General features: G+C 39.8%; 1 protein-coding gene across 8 annotated transcripts in view; it reads right to left on the bottom strand.

Annotated features, from left to right (window-relative positions):
* KIF1B (kinesin family member 1B) overlaps nucleotides 1-23,872 on the bottom strand; it is a 153,944-nt gene that overhangs the window by 82,639 nt on the left and 47,433 nt on the right. For 4 of the 8 annotated variants that reach the window (XM_018060365.1, XM_018060368.1, XM_018060364.1 and 1 more), the window contains 5 exons: nucleotides 19,638-19,713; nucleotides 15,517-15,595; nucleotides 14,603-14,745; nucleotides 10,599-10,732; nucleotides 1,094-1,173 (listed from right to left, as the gene is read on the bottom strand). In XM_018060365.1, the coding sequence (XP_017915854.1) occupies nucleotides 1,094-1,173; nucleotides 10,599-10,732; nucleotides 14,603-14,745; nucleotides 15,517-15,595; nucleotides 19,638-19,713 (512 nt within the window). Of the gene's footprint in view, nucleotides 1-1,093; nucleotides 1,174-10,598; nucleotides 10,811-13,534; nucleotides 13,577-14,602; nucleotides 14,746-15,516; nucleotides 15,596-19,637; nucleotides 19,714-23,872 lie in introns of all 8 variants that reach the window. The other 4 variants (XM_018060362.1, XM_018060361.1, XM_018060366.1 and 1 more) reach the window with 2 other exon arrangements.

A 23,872-nucleotide genomic window follows, 5' to 3' on the forward strand; every position in this document is an offset into this window, starting at 1 on the left:
AACAGAAATTATTTTAAGAGAAAATAGTACATTCAAAATAAATTATGTTCCTGTCTTATGTAAAGCTGTATTTACCCAAATAGGAACTTTGTCACATCTGCCTCTGGAAGCAGAAAATGATTCATAAATAATATGTCTATTAATATTTTAAAAAGGAAGAAAGGAATATGCCCTAAAGGCAATATATCTCACTCAAGGAACCATTTCTTAAAAATCAACAAAAGCAGTCAGAAAGTAGCTCTGATATGGGGAATACTATCTATAAATGTGGTTTTCTCAAATGTCATGTTCCCATGCCTACCATCACATTGATTTAACAATTTTAGCTTAAAATCTCTACAATAAAGAAGAAAATTCTGTTTCATACATTCACTTTATCAACACATTAGTGCTCACTTCTACCTCATCTTCCAGGAAGCAAGAAACAAACATTAACTAAAATGTATATATTTTTAACAATGATTTTATTCTTATTATATTTTGGCCATGCCACACAGCATGTGGGTTATTATTTCCCTGACCAGGGACTGAATCCATGCTCTCTGCATTGGAAGCATAGAGTAAGTCTGCACCACCAGGGAAGTCCCTAAAAAATATCTATTTATTCCAATAGCAAAAAGTATTATTTGAGGTCATGTTCATTCTTAGGGTAGAGAATCAGGTTAAGATAAAATACAGATTTTAAAAGTTGGCAACTGAAACTACTTAACCTCTTACCAAAGAGGTTTTAGGAAACATCACTTTGAAAGACAATAATCAGAACAGGTTTTTTCCTCTGGGCCTTTATCAAGGGCAATCTTTTTGCAAATTAAGAACTCATTCCTCAATATCTTCATTTTTATATGGCTCCCTAGCAACATGTAGTAGGTAACTAAGAACAAGACAGCCTAGAGAACATTCAAATATCTGAATTTCACTTTCAGAGTGTGAATCTGGCCAGAATTCTCACACAGGTTTTGTTTGTTGGTTCTGTATTTGGGGAGGAAAGGATGTTTTTATTTTATCTTTTTATTCTATTTTATCTTTTCTTACTATAAATGTAATCCAAATTCCCCAGATATTTTAAAAACATTGCAGAGTTTAACTTCCTGACCTTTCCATCCTGATGGCCTCTGTTTTACGCAGCTTCTCTTCCCAGGTTTCATTCAGCTCAGCAATGATCTTCTCTGATTCCTAAGGAGGAAGTCCATAGTTACAGTGTCAGAGTGTTATAAGCTAACCTTCTGTGCCTAGGAAGGACGGCAAGAAGCAGATGATGCCCACAGAGGATCTGAGGCAGAATCTAATACAATGAGGGTTTTTTTTCCTGCCCCTGATACATTAATTCCCTTTAAGTTCTAACAAAAATACCTTTACAGTGCAAGAGCGGGAAAGAGAAGGTATATGCGTGTATGTGTGTGTGTGTAGAAGAAAAGGTAATACTACATCTCCAAATGCAAAGCACTATTTCTAACAGCTACATCTACAAATGAATAAAGCTCTCTAAGGTATTCATTCAGAGAAGGCAATGGCAACCCACTCCAGTACTCTTGCCTGGAAAATCCCATGGACGGAGGAGCCTGGTAGGCTGCAATCCATGGAGTTGCTAAGAGTTGGGCACAACTGAGAGACTTCACTTTCACTTCTCACTTTCATACACTGGAGAAGGAAATGGCAACCCACTCCAGTATTCTTGCCTGGAGAATCCCAAGGACAGAGGAGCCTAGTGGGCTGCCATCTATGGGGTCGCACAGAGTAGGACACGACTGAAGTGACTTAGCAGCAGCAGCAAGGTGTTCATTGCTTTTTGTTTCACTATAATTTCACCACAACACTGAAGGGGTTTAGAATATGCTCCACTAAAATATGATATCTTGGCACATTGAGTTTTTATTTTAAGCCCAGTGATTTAAGAAATGGTACAAGCAGGAAGGAATCTCTGACCTCCTGAAGCTAGTCGTAAGACCCTCATGAGATGTAACCTTCCTACCCCTGGAGAAATGCAGCATCCTTATTTCTAGAAGATGAAGGAACACTAAGAATCTGAACAGACAAACCTCGATAAGTCTCCCAGGTTGCTACAGACATTGTTTTATTGTGCTTGGCTTTATTGTACTTCACATGTTGGGCATTTTTTACAAATTGAAAGTCCGTGGCAACCCTGCATGTAGCAATTCTATTGGTGCCATTTTTCCAACAGCAATTGCTCACTTCATGTCTATCACACTTTGATAATTCTTGCAATATTCCAAACATTTTCACTGTTACTACATTTGTTATGTGACAGGCGATCAGTAATCTTTGATGTCACTACTCCAATCTGCTGAAGGTTCAGATGACAACACTTGTTAGCAATAAAGTATTTTTCAATTAAGGTATGCACATAGTTTTTTTTGGACATAAAGCTACAGCACACTTAGCAAACTACAGTATAATGTGAAGTCAACTTTTATATGCATTGGGAAACCAAAAAATTCATGTGACTCACTTTATTGTGCTATTTGCTTTACTGCTGAGCTCTGAAAGTAAACCAGCAATCTCTCTGAGGTGCCAATACCCTTAGCTCACCTCCTCCTTGTTCTATCACACTTTTCCACCACTTTTCACACTTCACCAAGTGTGTATGTTTAGTCGCTCAGTCATGTCCAACCCTTTGCAAACCCATGGACCATAGAGCCTGCCAGGCTCCTCTGTCCATGCAATTCTCCAAGCAAGAATACTGGACTGGGTTGCCATTCCCTTCTCCAGGGGGATCTTCCCAATGCAGGGAACAAACCCAGGTCTCTTTCATTGCAGGCAGATTCTTTACTGTCTGAGTGACCAGGGAAGCCCTAGCATAAAAATGCTCACGTTTAACACTTCTTTGGGTCTTCATTTGCTTATGAAGTCTTCCATGTCACAGTTGTTGCTGTTTAGTCACTAAGTCATGTCTGACTCTTCTGTGACCTCATGGACAGTATCTCACCAGGGTCCTCTGTCTGTGGGATTTCCCAGGCAAGAATACTGGAGTAGGTTGCCATTTCCTTCTCCAGGGGATCTTCCCAACTCAGGGATCAAACCTCCATCTCCTGCATTTGGCAGGAGGATTCTTTACCACTGAGCTACTGTCATGTAAACAAATACTATTTGTAGGCTTTTCACTTGTTAATCTGCCTTTTGTTACAGAAGCCCCAGCCAAGAACCTAGAAGGGTAAAAGGAAAGATATTTTTCCTCCCCTTCAACATAATACCCCCTTGCTGCTGTTGCTGCTGCTAAGTCGCTTCAGTCGTGTCCAACTCGGTGCGACCCCATAGATGGCCTCCTACCAGGCTCCTCTGTCCCTGGGATTCTCCAGGCAAGAACACTGGAGTGGGTTGTCATTTCCTTCTCCAGTGCATGAAAGTGAAAAGTGAAAGTGAAGTCGCTCAGTCGTGTCCAACTCTTAGCGACCTCATGGACTGCAGCCTACCAGGCTCCTCCATCCATGGGATTTTCCAGGCAAGAGTATTGGAGTGGGGTGCCATTGCCTTCTCCGAGTACCCCCTTGAACACAGCCCAATTCCCAACATAGAAAGGCTTCATATTAATCTCATCTGAAGGCATGTAGCCACTAGTGAGACAATTTTCCATCTCCAGCTGAGTATTCATTATGTGCCAGAAACATAAGGACTAAAACATGTTTCCTGTTTTCAAGGAGCTTACTGTATACTAGGGAGAGAAAGAAGTAACCATTAGTCATTCATTCAGTAATCATATATAACCTCATTCCATGCCAAGCCCTGTTCTAGGTAACTAAAGATACAGCAGGGAACAAAATTCCTACCTGTCATGAGACTTATATTCCAGAAGAGAGACTGAGGTAATCAATCCATTTTAATCAATAAGCTGAGTTTATAGAATGCCAGACTGTGATAAGAGCTTCGTAGAAAAATAAAGCAAAGAAAAAAGAGAATGTAGGGGGAGAAAGCAATCTGCAGTGGGGCTGTCAGAACTGGGCTCATTGACAAGGTTCTACACGAGCAGACCAAAGGAAAGAGAACAGGTGTGTGAGGGAATAGGTGGGAAATGTCTAGCATTTTCCAGGAACAACTGCAAAGCTAGAGCAGCATGTTGCAGGACTGTGATGGGAATGTTAGGAGAACAGCAGGCAGTCTGCTCATTGTTGGAACTGAAGCGCTCACAGGCCTGCCGGAAGGTGGATGAGTCAAGGCTGAGTGATACTCATATTGTGAATGAAGGACAAGCAGGAACTGTTCAGGTCAAAGAAAAAAAAAAAAAATAGGGGAAGAAGGGATACCAAAAAGGGAGATGAGCACATGCAAAAAGCAGGAGAATATGATAGTCATGGATACAAAATTAGAAACTCAGATGATAATGATGACAAGGTAAGAGTAATGGTAGTGATTCAGGATGAGAAGTCTTCATAGCTCAAAAAATATTTCAAATTCATTTAACAGGCTATTTTATGAAGCCTCTGTGATCCCCCAACATAACTATTAATAATTGTTGCTCAGTCACTCAGTTGCGTCTGACTCTTTGCAACCCCATGCAATGCAGCATGCCAGGCTTCCCTGTCCTTCACCATCTCTCGGAGCTTGCTCAAACTCATGTCCATTGAATCGGTGATGCCTTCCAACCATCTTGTCTTCTGTCATCCCCTTCTCCTCCTGCCTTCAATCTTTCCCAGCATCAGGGTCTTTTCTAGTGAGTTGGCTCTTCACATCAGGTGGTTAAAGTGCTGGAGCTTCAACTTCACTATCAGCCCTTCAAATGAATATTCAGGGTTGATTTCCTTTAGCATTGACTGGTTTGATCTCCTTGCAGTCCAAGGGACTCTTCTCCAACAACACAGTTAAAAAACATCAATTCTTCAGCGCTCAGCCTTCTTTATGGCTCAACTCTCACATCCATACACGATTACTGGAAAGACCATAGCTTTGACTATACAGACCTTGGCTGGCAAAGTAATATCTCTGCTTTTTAATATGCTGTTTAGGTTCATCATAACTTTTCTTCCAAGAAGCGAGCATCTTTTAATTTCATGGCAGCAATCATCATCTGCAGTGATTTTGGAATCCAAGAAAATAAACTCTCTCACTGTTTCCACTGTTTTCCCATCTATTTGTCATGAAGTGATGGAACTAGATGCCATGATCTTAAGGTTGTATGAATGTTGAGTTTTAAGCCAGCTTTTTCACCCTCCTCTTTCACCATCATAAAGCAGATGAAGTTCTTTCTTAGCTTCTGCCATAAGGGTGGTGTCATCTGCATAACTGAGGTTATTGATATTTCTCCCGGCCATCTTGATTCCAGCTTGTGCTTCATCCAGCCCAGCATTTCACATGATGTACTGACTCTAAATATAAGTTAAATAGCAGGGTGACAATATACAGCCTTGACGTACTCCTTTCCCAATTTTGAACCAGTCTGTTGTTCCATGACTGGTTCTAACTGTTGTTTCTTGACCTGCATACAGGTTTCTCAGGAGGCAGGTAACATGGTCTGGTATTCCCATCTCTTTGAGAATTTTCCCCAGTTTGCTGTGATCTGCATAGTCAAAGGCTTTAGCATAGTCAGTGAAGCAGTAGATGTTTTTCTGGAATTCTCTTGCCTTTTCTATGATCCAACAGATGTTGACAATTTGATCTCTGGTTCCTCTGCCTTTTCTAAATCCAGCTTGAACATCTGGAAGTTCTCAGCTCACATACTGTTGAAGCCTAGCTTGAAGGATTTTGAGCATTACCTGCTAGACGTGAAGTGAGCACAACTGTACGGTAGACTGAACATTGCCCATTCTGGCAAATGTAATGTAGTTAATGTAGATGACTATTAATATAGTTAATGTAGAATTGTAGAAGAGTAGAACAGTTAATGTAGAGAAGTATTAATACCTACATAGAAAGAAACTATGAAGATTTAATACGATAACGCCCTAAGGCACCTGGCACTTGGTTTTCTGGAAGAGGAAGAGAGCATGGTAAAAGCCCAGAGTAAAGACTGGAAGCAACTTATGTTGCTTATGAGTCCTTATGTTTACGGAAGCAACTGCAAAAGCAAAGGAGTCCAGGAGCCGGAAGAAACAGAGGAGGGCATGATGAGGAGGAGGGTGATGATAATGGCGGTGGAGGAGGAGCAACAACGAACAAAGAACAAAACTTAAAACAGTCAGAAAAGGCCTGGGCATCAGGGAGGTAGACAGAAAGGGGGCCATGTAGGAGGTACTCAGAAATGAGTCTGTTACAAAGTGCAAGAAGCCACAGCCAGCCTACAGTGGAAGGCAGGAGGGCAGAGATAAAAATCATCTGAACTGGCTCTCATTAATCCTCTGAACACACTCAGGGGATGACGGCGTCTCTACATTCCTCCAACAGGAATGAACAATCTGCAGTGCAAAGGCCACTCCACAGCCAAGTGAGGAACCACAAGCCACCAGAGAGGGGCAGCAGCCAAGAAAGGCACACAATTCAGAAAGAGGACGGGCAGGAAAGGAAGGGTACCGAGTACCAAGTGGTCAATGGCCTCTCTAACTCACCATCAAAGTTATTCAATAGCTCAAACAGGGTAGCATTAATGCTTCTGTAAATGACTGTCAAAGGGCAAGTACAATACAAGCAGGCCTCATAACCTGTAAGAGTCTCAGGCTTCCTAAAGAGAGTTGGATAGAAACCTTCACGTTAAGTGGCAACTTCAAAAACAAAGGCACAGGATAACACAATGCCCAAACCACAGCACTTGCACTAGGGCTTATTTTATATACTGTGGTCCACAAGCCATACTGATGTCAGTTATAAAATACAAACTGATCCATGAGATGCTTGAAATACATATTTTTTCTGATTGGTTATTTTTAGAGAAGGTGTATGTCAGAGCTGAGGTTTATCTGGCTCTGTTAAAGCTACTCTTCTGATATTTTGGGGCAACTGTAATCTAATCCCAAGGAAGCAATACTGTCTAGGAATCCTCTTACCATCTTGCTGCCAACTCTGGTGTGACCTCTCTAATTTTATTCACTACCTAGAGGGTAAGTCAGAATATGACCTCCTTGTAGAAAAGAGATTTAAGGAGTAAGCTGAGGAAGGTACTACCTTCATTCTTTCATTACAGCTTCAAGCTGCAACTTTTATGTTGTCTAGAAAGTTTTTTTTTAACTCTGAGGAAACAATGTTGAGTGTCATTTAGCAAAACTTCAGCCCTGGAAAAAGTCACTTATTTCAGAGACATTCTAGAAACACAGAGAAACTAAGTGACTATCCTCAGGCCACATTTCTTACAGAGCCAGGTCTATGGCTGTGTTTCCTGTGTGTTCTTCTTCCAACTAAGGCAGAATCCACAGGCTTTAAATAAGATATTCTATGAGATAGCTCACCATAAATTAAGAAAGCGTGAGAAATATTATTTCTTCAAGGCTAAATGTCAAACTTAGTATAAATGAAACAAAGATGCCAATAGGACAGTAGCTTTCAGTCTGAGTCACCAATTAACTCTGCAGGCAGGCGTGGCACATGGGGGTCCAGCACTGCCTATAACTTATTCTAGAAGTCGAATTTAAGATTAAACTGAATTGGAATTCATGCTTTAGAAATGAGGAGTTAAGGAGACACTCTTCAAAGGTCTTCTTTCCTACAGGTACTGTACATTAAAAAATCCTGGAAAAACAGAGTGACATCAGGATCATTTTTTAAGCTCGCAGGCATGCTGGGCTCAGGCATCTTTTACCTTTGATCTCACATCATGTCTGTCTGGCTACCTGTATAGCACTGGCTATTAAGTCAGTTCATAATGCTGAACACAAATAAATCATCATGATCAGTTAAGATGGCAGACAAGTCTACAGAACAAGTCAGAAACATTTCCCCAGAAAAAAAAAATTATAGTTTAGATTGAGATATTTAAATAGTTAAATGCTTACTACACGGAACATTCCTTGAAGCCATCAGAGAAGTTTTACTGTACTGAATGCAGCCTGCTTCGTGAGTGAGCAGCTCCAAGTGTGGGGCCCTCGGGCTGCCAAGCACAGCATTTACCCTTGCGTGCTTCTGTAATGGATATCTGTGGATATTTATAGTCTAAAAGCCTGAGCAATGGCACTCAGAGTGCTGACACTGATGCCAGACTAATAAACACCAGAGGCACCACCTAGTAGCCATTGCTACATATTGAAAACCTTCTTCTTAAGTCGGAATCCACATCAAGGATACAACATTTCGACTCACTTTGAGGTGCAGCTAAAAACAGAAAGCAGTTACATGTTACTGTCTTTGCCAGAGATGTGCAGAGGGCCCAGGGTATTTATGATGGATAACCTGGGTCTCTTCCACATGGAAACAGAATATTCAATGAATGAAGCGATAGTAATGCCCTGTGTAAAAGTATTCTACCAATTGACCCTTTTTTTAAAAAGTCAAAAGTAAAGCGAAACAAAGGGACATAAAACGTTAGGAAAATGAATGACCCTCCTGCATTAATGTTTTCCATTACAGTATTTTTCTCCTACAGTGTCATGTCTTAGGAATGCCATTGCTTCACATTCAGAACAATGAAACAGTCTCCAAAATGAGAAATCCGCAAGCATTTCTATCGTACAACCACTGCCTTGCCCTGTGAACACAGGATGTCATCTGCCTGCAGCATCAAAATGCATGTCTGCTGACATGGATTTCTCACCATTCACAAACTAGGAGCAGAACTAAGGTGCTTACACTACTACCATGCTGCATTAAAAAACAAGACTGAATGCAAAATCATAAAGAAACTATTTTCTAAAGCTAGTGAAAAAAGGAAATGTCATTTAGATTGGCTTAAAGGAGAATTAAAACACAGAAACTTATTTCTGCTAAAAGCAATAAAACAGTTTTGTTTTGGGTGGGAAGTAGGGAGGCTGGGGAGAGGGTTCCTTGAATAAAGGCAGTGTTATTCCCTGGAAACTATCTGGAAGATACTGGGCGATCTAACACTTAAAGCATCTGGTCCACATCTTGACTCCTAACATTCAACGTTATTTTCAGTTGGTTCCATTAAGCAGTTGGGAAGAAAATTTTTTGTATATCAAGAAGTGTTTAAGGAAGTGTAATCTCATTTGTACATTAAGGTAAGATTCAAATAGTAAGATTCCAAATTCCCAAAGAAAAATGACATTTTATAATAAATGACAGATTCAATGCTTCCTTCCACAGAATCCCTGCATGTTGCCACTGGCCTGAAGAGAACCCTACACAGCAACTTTCTCACTGATGCCCATCATGATAAAATACAGAAACAGAAAACAATTCTTGCATAGGCCTTCACTAACATCTTCAGTAAAATTCCAAAGTCAATTTTACAGTAGCAGAAATTATCCTTTTCTTTACAAGATTTAATGAAAAGATTTCTCATTCCCTGTCCCTTTGTCAGGTGTTCCAGAATTTCCCCACTTTCCACTAACAAATCCTGACGGAAGCAGCAAGATCACTACTTTTGTTTCTGAAGCACCTTATGTTAGAAGTGACTAAAATGCCAAAGAAAAGGTGGGCTGATTGAGAGGCAGAAGTCAATTCTTCAACATTTTTTGCAGCCTCATCTGCAAACCAAAATGAAAGCATCAACAATTATCAAGCTAAACTCCCCTTTAGCAAAAAAGTTCAGCAAACTTTTTCTACTGTTAACCTGTCAAAGTGTGTCACTGTTCTCCACGGTCCTTGAATGAGCAGCCGTGGTGAAGAATGCTGAGTCCACGCGACGAGGACTGCTCGCTGGGTACAGGGCTGCAACCCCCCTAGCTCCGTACAGTTTCTTTGCCCTCCTTGCTTTTCCCACCCTGGACTCTTGAATACCAAGGCCACAAGGGACAGATCAAATTCTCATCCTGGAAGTGACAAGCAGGGAAAGAAAAGGCATTTGTGTTGCTGTCACGATGAAGTGATGGATGGCACCACAGGTGACAACTGTCTGCTCTCTTTGTAGTCACAGAGGGGGAATAACATTCATATTCACGGAGAGAGACAAGAAAGTACCTCAAAGAGTTAGCCGCTGGGTGACATACCGGGTGACCTGCACACATGGGACTCCAGTACATGGCACCAGCACTAATATCCATGACCTGTGTGCACCTGCACAGGAGGGGCAGCCCTTCCACGGCAGTGATCACAGGGCTTTCCATGAACTTCCAGAAAATATAATTTCATGTGTCTCTGAATAAAGCTGGTATAGCTACTCAAATGTGCAAACCTTCTTTTGATTACATATTTTACTAACAGAAGCAGATTCTGCGCTTTGCGGAATTTCATTCCAAAGAAACCAAATGTTTAATTAATTAGTTTCCAATGAAGTTTCTAACTAAACGATTTCACCATGACTTATAAACTATGGACATACCTACTTATGGACATGACAGATGGACACACCTACTTATCAGTTACCTTGCCTGGCCAACCTCTGACCTGCCCATGCAACTCTCCCTCCCATCCCTGCCTAGCCATGTCAGACTCAAGCATTCTGGTGAAAAGAAATTAATCACCTTACAAAGCAGTAATTTCAGGACACTTCTGAGAGTCAGAAAGTTCTTTCATGTCCTGAACCAACATCTCAATGGTTTCTTATCCTTACTCTGTCTTGTAGAATGACACAGAATACCTTCCATTGAGTCTGAGTAGGTACTACCTACCTTCAGACGTTCGATGGCTTCCTCTCCTCCAGGTGTAGACATGATTCTCTCCTGAATACTGGTCACAGATGTTAAGCCCACCTGACTATTGAGTGAGCAGGAAGATGGAGATGAAGTAAGGGACCCCATGGATGCTGTGGAAAAATTGCCAGGACGTTGATTCTCAGAGGCTAGCAAGTACCTATGCTTATTGTTCTGAAAATCTTTCAGATCTAGGAGATAGAAAGAAGGAAAGGCAGAAAAAGTAGAAAAGAGGAAAGGAGCAGCAGAAGGAAAAAGACAGGAAGGAACACCAGTGTAAGAAAGGAGAGCATTAAAGCGGTAAGACAAAGACAAGTTATGATACAAAGACAAGCTGTAATTGTTCTAGATGGCAGTTCTCAAACATAACTGTTTTGTTTTTAATACTGGCATTGGAGAGGTTAAGAACTACTCCTAAATTTAGAAACTAGAAAGTCCAGTGTGGGTTAACACTGTATCTGGTAGAGGGGCACAGAACCTCCAAGGACACTGCTGAAGCCCTGTCCCCACACAACCAGGCTACCTGCCTTCCATCCTGTCCACAGCTCCAAATCTGTAATGTCTTAGGTTAACACAACTGCCAGTAGTTCTAACAGCAAAGGAAAAAAAATTAACATTTATCTGTCAATATCAATACACATCAGCCTGGCCCAGTATCTTAAGGGACTCAGGAAAAACTCCCAACTGTTACATTAAAACAAAACTCTGAGCACTTAGTAGTGTTCTTTGTATGCTAACAAGGATTTTTTAAATATACCTTTTAAAAAAAGAAGAGGTAAGTGCAGAAACTAGAGGAGTCTTGTATAAGTCCTGGCTAAGAACTCAGAGCTAATTACCTCAACAGGGATGAACAATGAGTGACCAATGAGCCAATTATTAAATCCGGTGTAGCTCACATTCATCTATTGGAGCAAGCAAAAATTAAAGCTGATTATCTACTAATTTAAGTAAGGCTCTCACTTTGCCTAACAGAATGGCCATGAGCCACGGGGAAGCCGAGTTCCTAGTATGATATGCAAGTTTTAGGGAGATACTTTCATTTACTTAAGTCTTTAACAGAATTCTGAATTTTGCTTTTGAACTTAGTTTTGGTAAAAAGAGCCACAAACAACAAATTCATTAAATTGCCATTTGTACTTTTCTTCATCAGTCATCTTTCTCCAGTAGGCACCAGAGGAAATCCATAGGCACTGGTGTGTTCTTATTTTTAAATTAGCTCATGTTTATATGTAAGAAAATCTATACTACTCAAAATTCATATCAAAACTAAGTAAATTTTCCTTAAAGGATATGAGTCAATACAAAGAGTCAGAAAAAATATTATTAGTTTTCTCTGAGTCTATCCCATGTGAACTTAATCAAAGCCATTTCCTGAATCCCCTTAAAACCAGTGGTTGCTTCAAGACAGTTTGAGAACCACCATCTGCAAAAATAGAACATAGGAAAACAAGCAAATTTTAAAAGGGAGAGGGGGTAGGAAATGTTGCAAAAAATTAGCCACCAGGTGGTAGCAGCAAGGTAGGGAAGAAGAGGTTGGCAGGTCCAGCTGACACATGCAAGCCCTATAAGGCATTAAGTGCAGCGATCGAAACGGAAACTCAGTTGTCAGGGCTGCTCTCCTGCATGGACACAGAATTAAAATTCAGTCATGCATAGCTTTTTGGGAGATGCCACAACTGCTCAGAAAAAGTGAGGCAACAAGCTGGCAGCAGCAGCACCAGCAGCACAAAAGCAAGAACAAAGGGTGTCTTTCCCACACCAGAACCAGCTGGCTTCGGAAATCTCAGACAGAGCAGTTACAGTCCAAGAGTCGCTGTGGGTTAGGACATTACAGGGCCTTCGAGGCTGAAACTCAAGACAGCAGCCAGGGCTGCACTGGGCTTCTCCTGTGTTTGCCAAGCCCTATCACATGACCTACCATAGAAACAAACAAACCAACAAAAATCTAAAACTGAATCACCCCCAAATCAAGATTCTTCATTTATTTATGAGTTATTTATGAGTTGGATTAAAAGAGTGATAGATATGGAGAGAGTAATGAGGTCTAATCCCTTTATAAAAAGTCCTCATTTCAAGCACACATTTTTGACACCCAAGTTTTAAAAAATTTAATTTGTAATTCATGAATGAGTAAAAAAGTTTACCTAATCATTAAGTAAGCTGAGGTCCAAGATCTGGAGGAAATATGCTTGGCATAAGCACAGGTGAGTGCTAATCCAACATCACAGAGCTACTCCAGTCCAGAGATTTGGCCAACTAGAAGTGACTTCTTTCAATTATATATACACTAAGGCTCAGAGTTAGCTATTTTAAAAGGATTTTTCTAATAAGTAATCAGACCGTGAGGGATCAAGAGGCCAAAAAAGTGCCATAATGATTAAAAATGAGGGCTTTTAGTTACACTATCCAGTCTGACCACATAGAAACTACGGGATCTCATTTAGTGCAAACTAGCCACTCCAGGCAGCAGTGTCCTCGTTGGCAAAACAGGTGAAAAACGAACTTTGTGCGAGTCACTGACAGGTTTAAAAGAGATAATATATTCAGGATACCTGGAATAGGTCCTGGCACATTATAAACACTCAATACATGTGAGCTGCTATCATCACTACCATCACCATCTATGAGTTTGGATTCAATTTAATCACACAAAACTAAAGTGGAAAAACTAAAGAGTAAAGCAACAAGAGGTTTTTAAGCCTCTTGACCTAATTCAAGCCACAGACTGAAATTCAGCAAAGTCTGCTCTACTAATGGAAAAGTACAAAAATAGGAATAATTTCTGAATCTACTATGCTCTGTCTGGGATTTCCCTGTTAGGATCGCTGACATGCAAAGCTCATCTTAAGGCTGAGCCAGCAGAGGCAGAGTAGCAAGTCAGAGTACTGGACACCACCAATACATGAGATACACACATTTGCCTCCACTTCCCGAGTAATCATCGATCAATGGATCAACTGAAGGTAAGCAAGAGGGAAAATACAAAAAGGGTCAAAGTTCAGGTTCAGTAGTGACATAGAAAGGGAACAGAGCAGTATTTGGTATTTGGGAAGCTGAAAATAATTAACACTTAGAATAACATACTACCATTTTACAAACAGTATGTATTCATTTAAATTCAGGTGTTAATCAGTATCAAGAACTAGAAGAGGCCTTGAGAATCTTATTAAAATGCCAAATAATAATATTAATCTGAAACTCAAAAAATAAAAATATGCTTTATTAAGTAAACTCATATACCATTATACTGAATATTCTAGTTAACTCCCTCAGGAGAACTTCTGATTAGACATTTTGTAGGCAGATTACTGAGGTTAGAGAGTCATTTTAAGACAACATTGTAAGACTCTCTGGAAGTCTAATTCTTGAACTTGACAGGATTTGGTTATTTGCCCCTTCGTAAGTTTATAAGGAGTGAGTTGGGGGGCATTTAACCACTCAAAGGTAAATCTTATCAGAAAGGAGACTGGAATGGTGGGTCTCTTACAAATATATTCAGTATTACTACTACATTAATCCAAAGAAACCCAAAACACAAAAAACAAAAAATTGAAGTAACAATTTTATGAAGTGATTAACTTCGCAGTGAGAATAAACATTCCTAATAAACCACTGCTGATCTAAAATAGAAATCCAATAACAAATATAAGTAATGATATATAACATTTTAAAAAGTAATTTCATGAATTCAAAATCTGATACATGGGTACATAAAAGAAATTCTGAGATCATTTTCAATGAGCTTTTGGGGTGGGCGTGCTGTACAGCTTGTGGGATCTTGGTTCCCCTGACCAAGGATTGAACCTGGGCCATGACAGTAAAAGCCAAAAATCCTAACCACTATGCCACCAGGGAACTACCCTCAATTGACTTCTTAAAAGGTTAAGAAAAACCCAAAAAACTCTTTGTAACCAAGTTCCTTAACTCTAAGTTTAAGAGCCCTAGAAAGGAATAGATTTTGTGCTGGTCCTTAATTCACTTACTATCAATAATATCTCCCAGCCCCTGAGCACGAAGAAGGTCCTTCAGGCGTGTCACCTCCTCCTTTAATTCACGAACCAGTTTGGCATTGGGGTCCTCATTGATAACAGCATTACATTTAATTTGTTTTGCACGATCTGCATATCTAGATCCAAAAAGAAGACACATTTTTGCCATTCCTTAAATGCTCTACTTCTCATAAGTAACATACCATTATTTCTAAAAACAGCTTGAGTGTTTACACATTTTTATGAGCCTTAGTAAAAATACATACGTAGAAAGCATTATTTTTATACCTTATAAAGATGTGGGAAAAGGCTTCAATGAATCTAAGTGATTTCCTCAAGATCACAAAGGAAATAAATATCAGAGACTAATATCAAAATATATCTCAAAACTAACTTATTAGACTATATAGTGTTTCTTCCATTATATCAAAAATGTTGATGAGAGAAAAGTTGAAAATTCCAGATTAATGTAATTGAACCTAATCACATACAAAACTATCCTATTAGTGAACATTCTGTCAGTAATTTTTAAAATATTACATGTACTCATAACTTTATTATTTGTTATGATGTGAGTAAGCACTTCTATAATGACAAACATGAGAAGGGGACACTTCTTTCTATAGAAAATATTTTAAGAAGTTTTTACTATTATCTAAAAGTTACCCCCCAAAATCTCACTAGAGCAAATTTAATATCTTTCCTATGAAAAAGTTCCTGCTTTTCTCAATGAAACTGAAAAGTATAAACAGGTTTGTATGTGTGTATGTGTGTTCCCTGTTATAAAAGGGATGGGTCATTGTTTACTCAAGCAACTACCCACACAGCATAAGACAACCCATGGCCTAACAAGATGACTTATGGGAAACACTGTGTTTTCATTAACTATTGAGATCAAACGGGAGTACCTCAGAGTGCTCAAAGTTTCATCATAGTTGATATCAGCTGGGCTCAGAGCAGCAACCATTGCAGTCCGAGAATTGCCACCTAAAAAGATGAATCATGATTATCTCAAATCATACTTGTTTTATAAAAAAACTTCATTGAATGTGTCCAATCTGACAGCAAAACCTCAGATTCTAAGATTTAATCAGTAAATTTTTAAAATGTCCCCAGGCCAGGCATCGTTACATGTAAATCTTGGTGTCTGGATGTACTGTGTCCAGTTTCCCTAGACACTCCACTAGAGCCACTCTTAATGATATGAAAGTCACTGGTGACATGAATAGCCATTCTCAGCCACTTCCTTCCATCAGCAACATGTAACACAGCTAATCACTCCCTCCTTATCAAGAAAGAGGGAAAGGGGCTAAAAGAACAGTGAACGACAGGTAAAAGATCCAAAAACATCAGCAAAGAGGAGTTACATCTGATTACGTGCCTCTCTCTCAAAGGAGCATGGGGTTTTCAAAAAGGAACAACAGTTTGAAGCAGGTGTGTGGTCAGATAAACAACTACTACACAGTTCATGTCCTAAAGTAAACAAGACATGGGAGCAAACCCTGATTTAAAGGTGGGCAATAATATCACAGGAAAGATATTAAAAATGCTCACTAAAAGTAGCACTCTGGTTACTCTATTAGCTAAGATTGCAGAGCAGGAAGACCCTGAGCTCACCTCTTTCCACAGGCACACAAAATAACAACTATTTACAAAGCAATTATTGGTAAGAAAAATCAAAGGACTAGCAGGAAAGTCCTAAAACTAAAGAAGGAATCACAAGGAGACAGGTAGGTGGGGTAGAGATATGGAACGGTCAAGACCCACAGCCCTGCGTGGTTGAGCCACAAATGAGGATAATGACAACTGCAGAGGTTCTCTGCAAAGAGCAAGGGGTCCAAGCTCCGCATGAGCTCCTGCACCAAAAGATAAGCCCCCAGAAAGTTTGATTTGAAGCCCAGCGGGGCTTACTTTTGGGAAAGCCAGAGGGCTGTGGGAAGAGAGACTCCACTCTTAAGGAGCACACACACAATCTCACGTGCCCCAGGACCCAGGGCAGAGGCAGTAACCTGAAAGGAGACTAGGTCAGACCCCTGGGCTGATCCTGGAGGACAAGAGGCAGGAGTGCTCCCTGGCGGCAGCCAATTTGGGGAGCTCGTTCTACCACAAGGACACTGGCACAGAAAGTTCCACTTTGGAATTCTCCCTCTAGCTGATAAGTGCTGGGACTTGCCTTACCCACCAGCACGTCTGCTGTCTTAAGACCCCAGAACCCACAGCCACCCAGTCCTGTCTACCTGAGTGCCCAGGACCTGCGCCCTACCCCACACCAGCACACTGGCACTAGCCCCAGCCCCAAGGACCCCTAGGGCCCTACAGTCAGAGACCTGGGCTCCAGCTCTGCCCACCAACAGGCTGGCACTAGCCCCAGGATATCCTGGGCTCCAGTCCCAACTGCCAGCAGGCCAATACCAGCTCCAAGACACCCTGGACCCTGCAGCTACTCTAGGACCTAGCCCTACTCACCAGCATGCCAACACGAGCTTTGGAACACCAGATTCTGCAAGCATCCTGTCAGGAACTGGCCCTGCCTGCCAGCAGACTGACAACACATCCAGGCCCCCAGCCTTGGAACCACCCACTCCAGAACTCAGCCCCACCCACCAATGGATGGCAGCCTCCACACAACACAGGGCCCAGAAACCAACCAGAACAGGGGTCAGCCACACCTCCCAGACTTCCCACAGCAGCCAGCCTGCCACAACAGAAGGACACATTCTGCCCAAACATGGGACACCCCTAGAGCATACAGCTCTGGTGACCAGAGGGAAGTGCACCACTGGGATACACAGGACATGTCCTAAAAAAGGCCACTTCTCCAAGGTGAGGACACCTAACCAACCTACCTGATACACACAAATAAAAACAATACATCAGGCAAAATGAGGCAACAGAGAAATATGTTCAAAACGAAGGAACAAGATAAAACCCTAGAAGAACTAAGTGGAAAAGGCAATCTACCAAATAGAGAGTTCATGGTAATGATTGTAAAGATGTTCAAAGAACTCGGGAGAAGACTAAATGAACAGAATAACAAGTTAGAAGTTTTTAACAACAGTTAGAAAATATAAAGAAGAACCAAAAAAAAACAATGAAGAATAACTGAAATGAATAATACACTAGAAGGAATCAACAGTAGATTAGATGATACAGAGGAACGGATCAGGGAGTTGGAAGATGGAATCGTGGAAATAACTAAGGCTGAACAGAAAAAAGAATAAGAAGAAATGAGGATGGTTTAAGAGACCCCTGGTACAACAACAAGTGTACAAACACAAGGCTGCCCAAGGAGAAGAGGGAGAGAACACATTTGAAGATATAATAGATGAAAACTTCCCTAACCTGGGGAAGAAAAAGACATCCAGGAAGCACAGAGAGTCCCAAACAGGATCAACCCAAAGGGCATCACTCTAGACACATTGTAATTAAAATGGCAAAAATTAAAGATAAGGAGAGAATATTAAAAGCAGCAAGGGAAAAGAAACAAGTTACTGTAAGGCTATCAGTTGACTTTCCAGAAGAAACTCTCTAGAAGGGAGTGGCACAACATATTTAAAATGATGAAAAGGAAAAACCTATAACTAGTCATCTCTAGCTGGAAAGGATTTCATTCAGATTTGATGGAGATATCAAAATTTTTACATTTAAGCAAGAGCTAAAAGAGTTCAGCACCACCAAACCAGTTTTACAGGAAATGTTAAAGGGACTTCTCTAAGCAAAAAAGAAAAGGCCACAAAAAAACATGAAAACTACAAAAGGAAAAATCTCATTGGTAAAGGCAAATATACAGTAAAGGCAGTAAATCAGTCATGTATAAAGCAAGTAGGAAGGTTAACAGACAAAAGTAGCAACATCATCTCTATCCTCAATAAAGAGTTAAGGGATACACAAAACAAAAGATATAAAATATGGTGTTAAAACATTAAACATGAGTTGGAGGAGCAGTAAAAAGGCTGGGTTGTTAAAATGCATGAACTTAGATCAATAATTCAACATAATCCACATATAAAGACAGCTATGTACAGCTGGGACATACAGTGAATAACTACATAACATCTTTGTATGGTAACATACCGTTAAGTAGACTTATTGGTGATTTGTTTGAAATGCATAGAAATACCAAATTGTTTTTTGTGTAGCAGGAACTAACAGAGTGCTGTAGCTCAACTATACTTCAAAAACAAACAAACAAACATGGAAATAGAGAATAGACTCGTTATAGCGGCAGTGGTTAGGGCAGAGGGGAAATTAGATGAATGTAGTCCAAAGGTACAAACTTCCAGTTATAAGATAAATAAATACTAGGAATATAATCTACAACACGATAAATATAATTAACACTGCAGTACGTTATATATGAAGCTGAAGCTCCAACACTTTGGCCACCTGATGCACAGAGCCAACACATTAAAAAAGACCCCAGTGCTGGGAAAGATTGAAGGCAGGAGAAGAAGGGGATGACAGAGAATGAGATGTCTGGATGGCATCACCAAATCGATGGATATGAGTTTGAGCAAGCTCCAGGAGATAATGAAGGACAGGAAGCCTGGTGTGCTGCAGTTCACGGAGTTGCAAAGAGTCAGACATGCTAAGCGACTGAACGACGACCATGTTACATATGAAAGCTGTTGACAGAGTAAATCTTGAGTTCTCATCACAAGAAAAATTATTTTCCTATTTCTTTAATTTGTTTAATCTATACAAGATAACGGATGTTCACTAAACTTATTGTGATAATCATTTCACAATGTATGTAAGCCAAATCATTATGCTGCATACCTTCAATTTATGCAGTTCTGTATGGTCAATTATATCTCAAAAAAACTGGTATAAATAAGTAAATACAATTAAGGTAAGCAAATTCAACCAACTTAAATGAAGAGTAAAAATGAAGAAAGACAAAGATCACTCAAGTTAGTAACAGATTATTCTTCTCAAAAAGCAGACACACAGCAAAATGAACCACAAAGATAATTGGTAAACAGCTTCAAAAGGATGATTTCACACCTTTAAAAAGATGATTACATACCTAGATTTTCTCGAAGGAGCCAAGTAAGTACAGAATCTCTGTAGGGAATAAAATCAGTTTTCTTCTTCTTCTTACTCTATTAAACAGAAAGAAATGGCCTTAGCCTTTCTTAGCATTGTTAGATAGGAATAATTCAGATGGAAAGCAAACCAGACTAAAATTTCCAAGTAAACTAAATTACAGTGGGGTGCCATCTCTGTTGAAATTTAACACTTACAGCTTCAGTTCTTCACAAAACCCAAAGCTCATTCAATAAATAATTATTTATTATATTTTATTCTGAAAAATTTACAGTATTCACAGCAGTTTAGAGACTACCCTAATGAACTACCATATATCCATCACGCAGCTCTGACCATTATCAATATTTCACCAATCACATTTCAATTTCACTCAAAGTCTTTCCTACATTTTTTTCTTTCTGAACCGTTCTGGAGGAAACTACAGACCCTATGCCCTTTTATCCCTAAACACTTCAGCAGATAAGGACATTCTCTTACACAGCCACAGTTCAATGACCAAAGTTAGGAAATTTAACACCAATATAACACTATTATCTAATATCCTGTCATTTATAGCTTGTGTAGGGCTCTAAAGCAAATCCACATTTCACCTAAAAATACTTCAGGTACATATCTCTAACAGAGAAAGACTTGACAAAAAAGAAAAAAGTAACTATAAGACCACTCTCACACTTAACAAAATTAACAATGATTTTTTTAATATCATCTAATAGCAAACCTCAAATAATAATTTTTACTTTTACAGAGGGGCAAATATGAATCTTGTGCATTCCAGGTTGGATGTGTAGGAGCAACTCATTTAATAAATTTATCTGGTCAACCACCAAATCATCAAGGTGGTTATTGCATATCTCGTAACTCTTACATTGTAAAACATACTAGGTTTCTTTAAAAGGAAATTATGTCAAAAATAAATCTGACCATTAGAATTAGGAGTCAAAGTGAAAAGGTCTAAGAAAGCGATGCAATTTGCAGATCACGAGATTTAGAGAGACTGCAAGATAAAGTTTCTATATTTATAAAAAGTTTCCTTGTACTGCTCTCTCCATGGCCCATCTCATTATCACAGGATAAAGCAAAAGACACCAATGCAAAACCAGTGCTGAGATGAAGGAAATTATACCCTCTGAAAGTAAAACACAATGCAAATGCTTTGGCTACTCCAACATCTGCTGGCTGACTACTGTGTGTGATAATTAAAGACGTTACTAAGGGGAAAGCCAGGTTTCACTGATAGGCATCTCCCTGGTAACAGCAGTTTAATAATCTATTCCTAGCAAAATCTGAGGTCATATTAAACTAAGGATGACCTCAGTTCAGTTCAGTCACTAAGTCATGTCTGACTGTTTGTGACCCCATGGACTGAAGCACACCAGGCTTCCCCGTCCATCACCAACTCCTGGAGCTTGCTCAAACTCGTGTCCATTGAGTCAGTGATGCCATCCAACCATCTCATTCTCTGTCATTCCCTTCTCCTCCTGCCTTCAATCTTCCCCAGCATCAGGGTCTTTTCCAATGAGTCCATTCTTCACATCAGGTGCCCAAAGTACTAGAGCTTCAGCATCAGTCCCTCCAATGAATATTCAGGACTGATTTCCTTTAGGATTGACTACTTTGATATCCTTGCAGTCCAAGGGACTCTCAAGAGTCTTCTCCAACACCACAGTTCAAAAGCATCAATTCTTTGGCACTCAGCTTTCTTTATAGTCCAACTCTCACATTCATAAATGACTAGTGGGAAAACCATAGCTTTGACTAGATGGACCTTTGTCAGCAAAGCAACGTCTGCTTTTTAATATGCTTTCTAGGTTTGTCATAGCTTTTCTTCCACGGAGCAAACGTCTTTTAATTTCACGGCTGCAGTCACCATCTGCAGTGATATTCGAGCCCAAGAAAATAAAGTCTGTCACTGTTTCCATTGTTTCCCCATTTATTTGCCATGAGGTGATGGGACCAGATGCCATGATCTTCGTTTTCTGAATGTTGAGCTTTAAGCCAGCTTTTTCACTCTCCTCTTTCACTTTCATCAAGAGGCTCCTTCAGTTCCTCTTCACTTTCTGCCATAAGGGTGGTGCATCTGCATATCTGAGGTTATTGAGCATGATCTAATTCTTGCTAAATCCTGGGTATTCAGAAAAACAGTACTAAGTAGCTGACTTCTGATTTGTTGGAAGGAAAAGAAGTAGGCAAGTTGGTACTTGAATTCCATCTCATCAAACATGTCCCCTACATCTTGAGATGGCTGAATAGCATCACCAACTCAATGGACATGAACCTGAGCAAACTCCCAAAGACAGTGAAGGACAGGTGGAAGTCTGGCATGCTGCAGTCAATGGGGTCGCAAAGAGTCAGGCTAAGTCATCTTAGTGACTGAACATCTCATCCAGCTCCAACCACAAACACATTCACCTATGAGGACATCATTTCCCACAGCAGGTTGTATTTCTAAGTTACACAGACCTTTAGGGAGAATTAATCCTCTCGGTCATTCATAGCTGAGTGGGACTTTCATTCCACATGAAATTCTTGGGGCCTGAAACCTCAGTTTATCCTCTCCGTTCCCCACTGCATCTAAACACTTCACTTTGCCTATCCTTAGTACTGAAAATGCTGCAAGATTTAAAGTATGCCAATTACAATGACTGCCAACAGAACTGTAAAAATAAGTAAGCAGTGTCAGATTCTAAAATGTTCCATATTCATTTCTGTCAATTAGGCTAAACTAAGAAGGAGTAGCTAAATGAAGAAGTATAAATAGCACTTCAATCTTTTCCATTTAAAAATATCCCAGAACTTTAGCCATTTCTTCTCTGCTCGCTCTCATACAAATTAATCTCCTGTTCTCACATCCACAATTTTTTAAAAATATAAGTGTTTCAGCCACTACGTAACAAGCTTTACTTAGATCACTAACCTCACTAAAAAATACTATTTAAGTATGGATGGAAATAATCTTGTTTCTCTTCCCATTGAAAATAACGATATATCTTAATTCACCAAAAATCATGCTTGTTATATAAAAATTAACATTTATTTCTGACCTGTTACAGTTTATGACACAGACACAGAGTACTAAACTGGGTTTTATAAAACAGATTATAAAAGATCATTTGCAAAATTTTGTGACATAGATCAGTGAGGGAAATCATGGAAAAAATACTTTGTAAACTTTTCCTCTGGTTGATACAGATGTAAACAGATGATCAAATGGACAGGACAAGTTAGAATAATCACTAAATTTTAAGTTTTCATTGTTCCAGGACCTAGATTAGACATTAGAAGAATATCCACACATGCATTATATCAAATAGCAGAGAGATGTTTTAGTCTCAGGCAGCTCTGCCCAATGAACAGAACAAAACAAAAAGCAAAAACCGAGAAAACCAGCACTTTTTAAATTATTTTTATAGAACTAGAGAATATGCAAATCTATATATTTAAAAATATTTCAAAGCAGACACTGCCTCTCTCCCCCATGATACTCGTGATTCAGATCAAACTGTTAAGTGCCCTATTATTTATGCAAAAGAGTACTAATAAATTTTAGAATACCTCTATAGAAATATGAAGAAAAGAAAAATCTATTGTATCTGGATTAATAAGAATGCAAACAATGTTTTCTGGAAACATTTAACAGTTAAGAACAGTTAGAAATTTAATTTGATCTTAGAGCCTTCAATTTACGTATAACCAAAGAATAAGAAAAAAATTTAATAATGTAAATAATCCATGACTCTTCATGGTATAAAACCTATATGGCAGTCACCTATATGCCTCCTACTGCTAAGTCACTTCAGTCGTGTCCAGCTCTGTGCGACCCCATAGATGGCAGCCCACCAGGCTCCCCAGTCCCTGGGATTCTCCAGGCAAGAACACTGGAGTGGGTTGCCGTTTCCTTCTCCAATGCATTAAAGTGAAGTCACTCAGTCGTGTCCGACTCTTAGCGACCCCATGGACTGCAGCCTATCAGGCTCCTCCATCCAAGGGATTTTCCAGGCAGGAGTACTGGAGTGGGGTGCCACTGCCTTCTCCGATATGCCTCCTAAGAGTAATAAAATAAAATTTTTATGGGCGCCATTCTAAAACATAGCTGGCTTCCTGAAATGATAGCTACATTTTTCTTAAACCTCTTTGTATTGGTGTGCTGTCTCACGATTCACAGTCACCCTAAATAGCAATTCTAAATTCCAGAGCTAGAAAACAAATATAATG

Source organism: Capra hircus, chromosome 16, assembly GCF_001704415.2.
Source record: "Capra hircus breed San Clemente chromosome 16, ASM170441v1, whole genome shotgun sequence".
NCBI lineage: Eukaryota > Metazoa > Chordata > Mammalia > Artiodactyla > Bovidae > Capra > Capra hircus.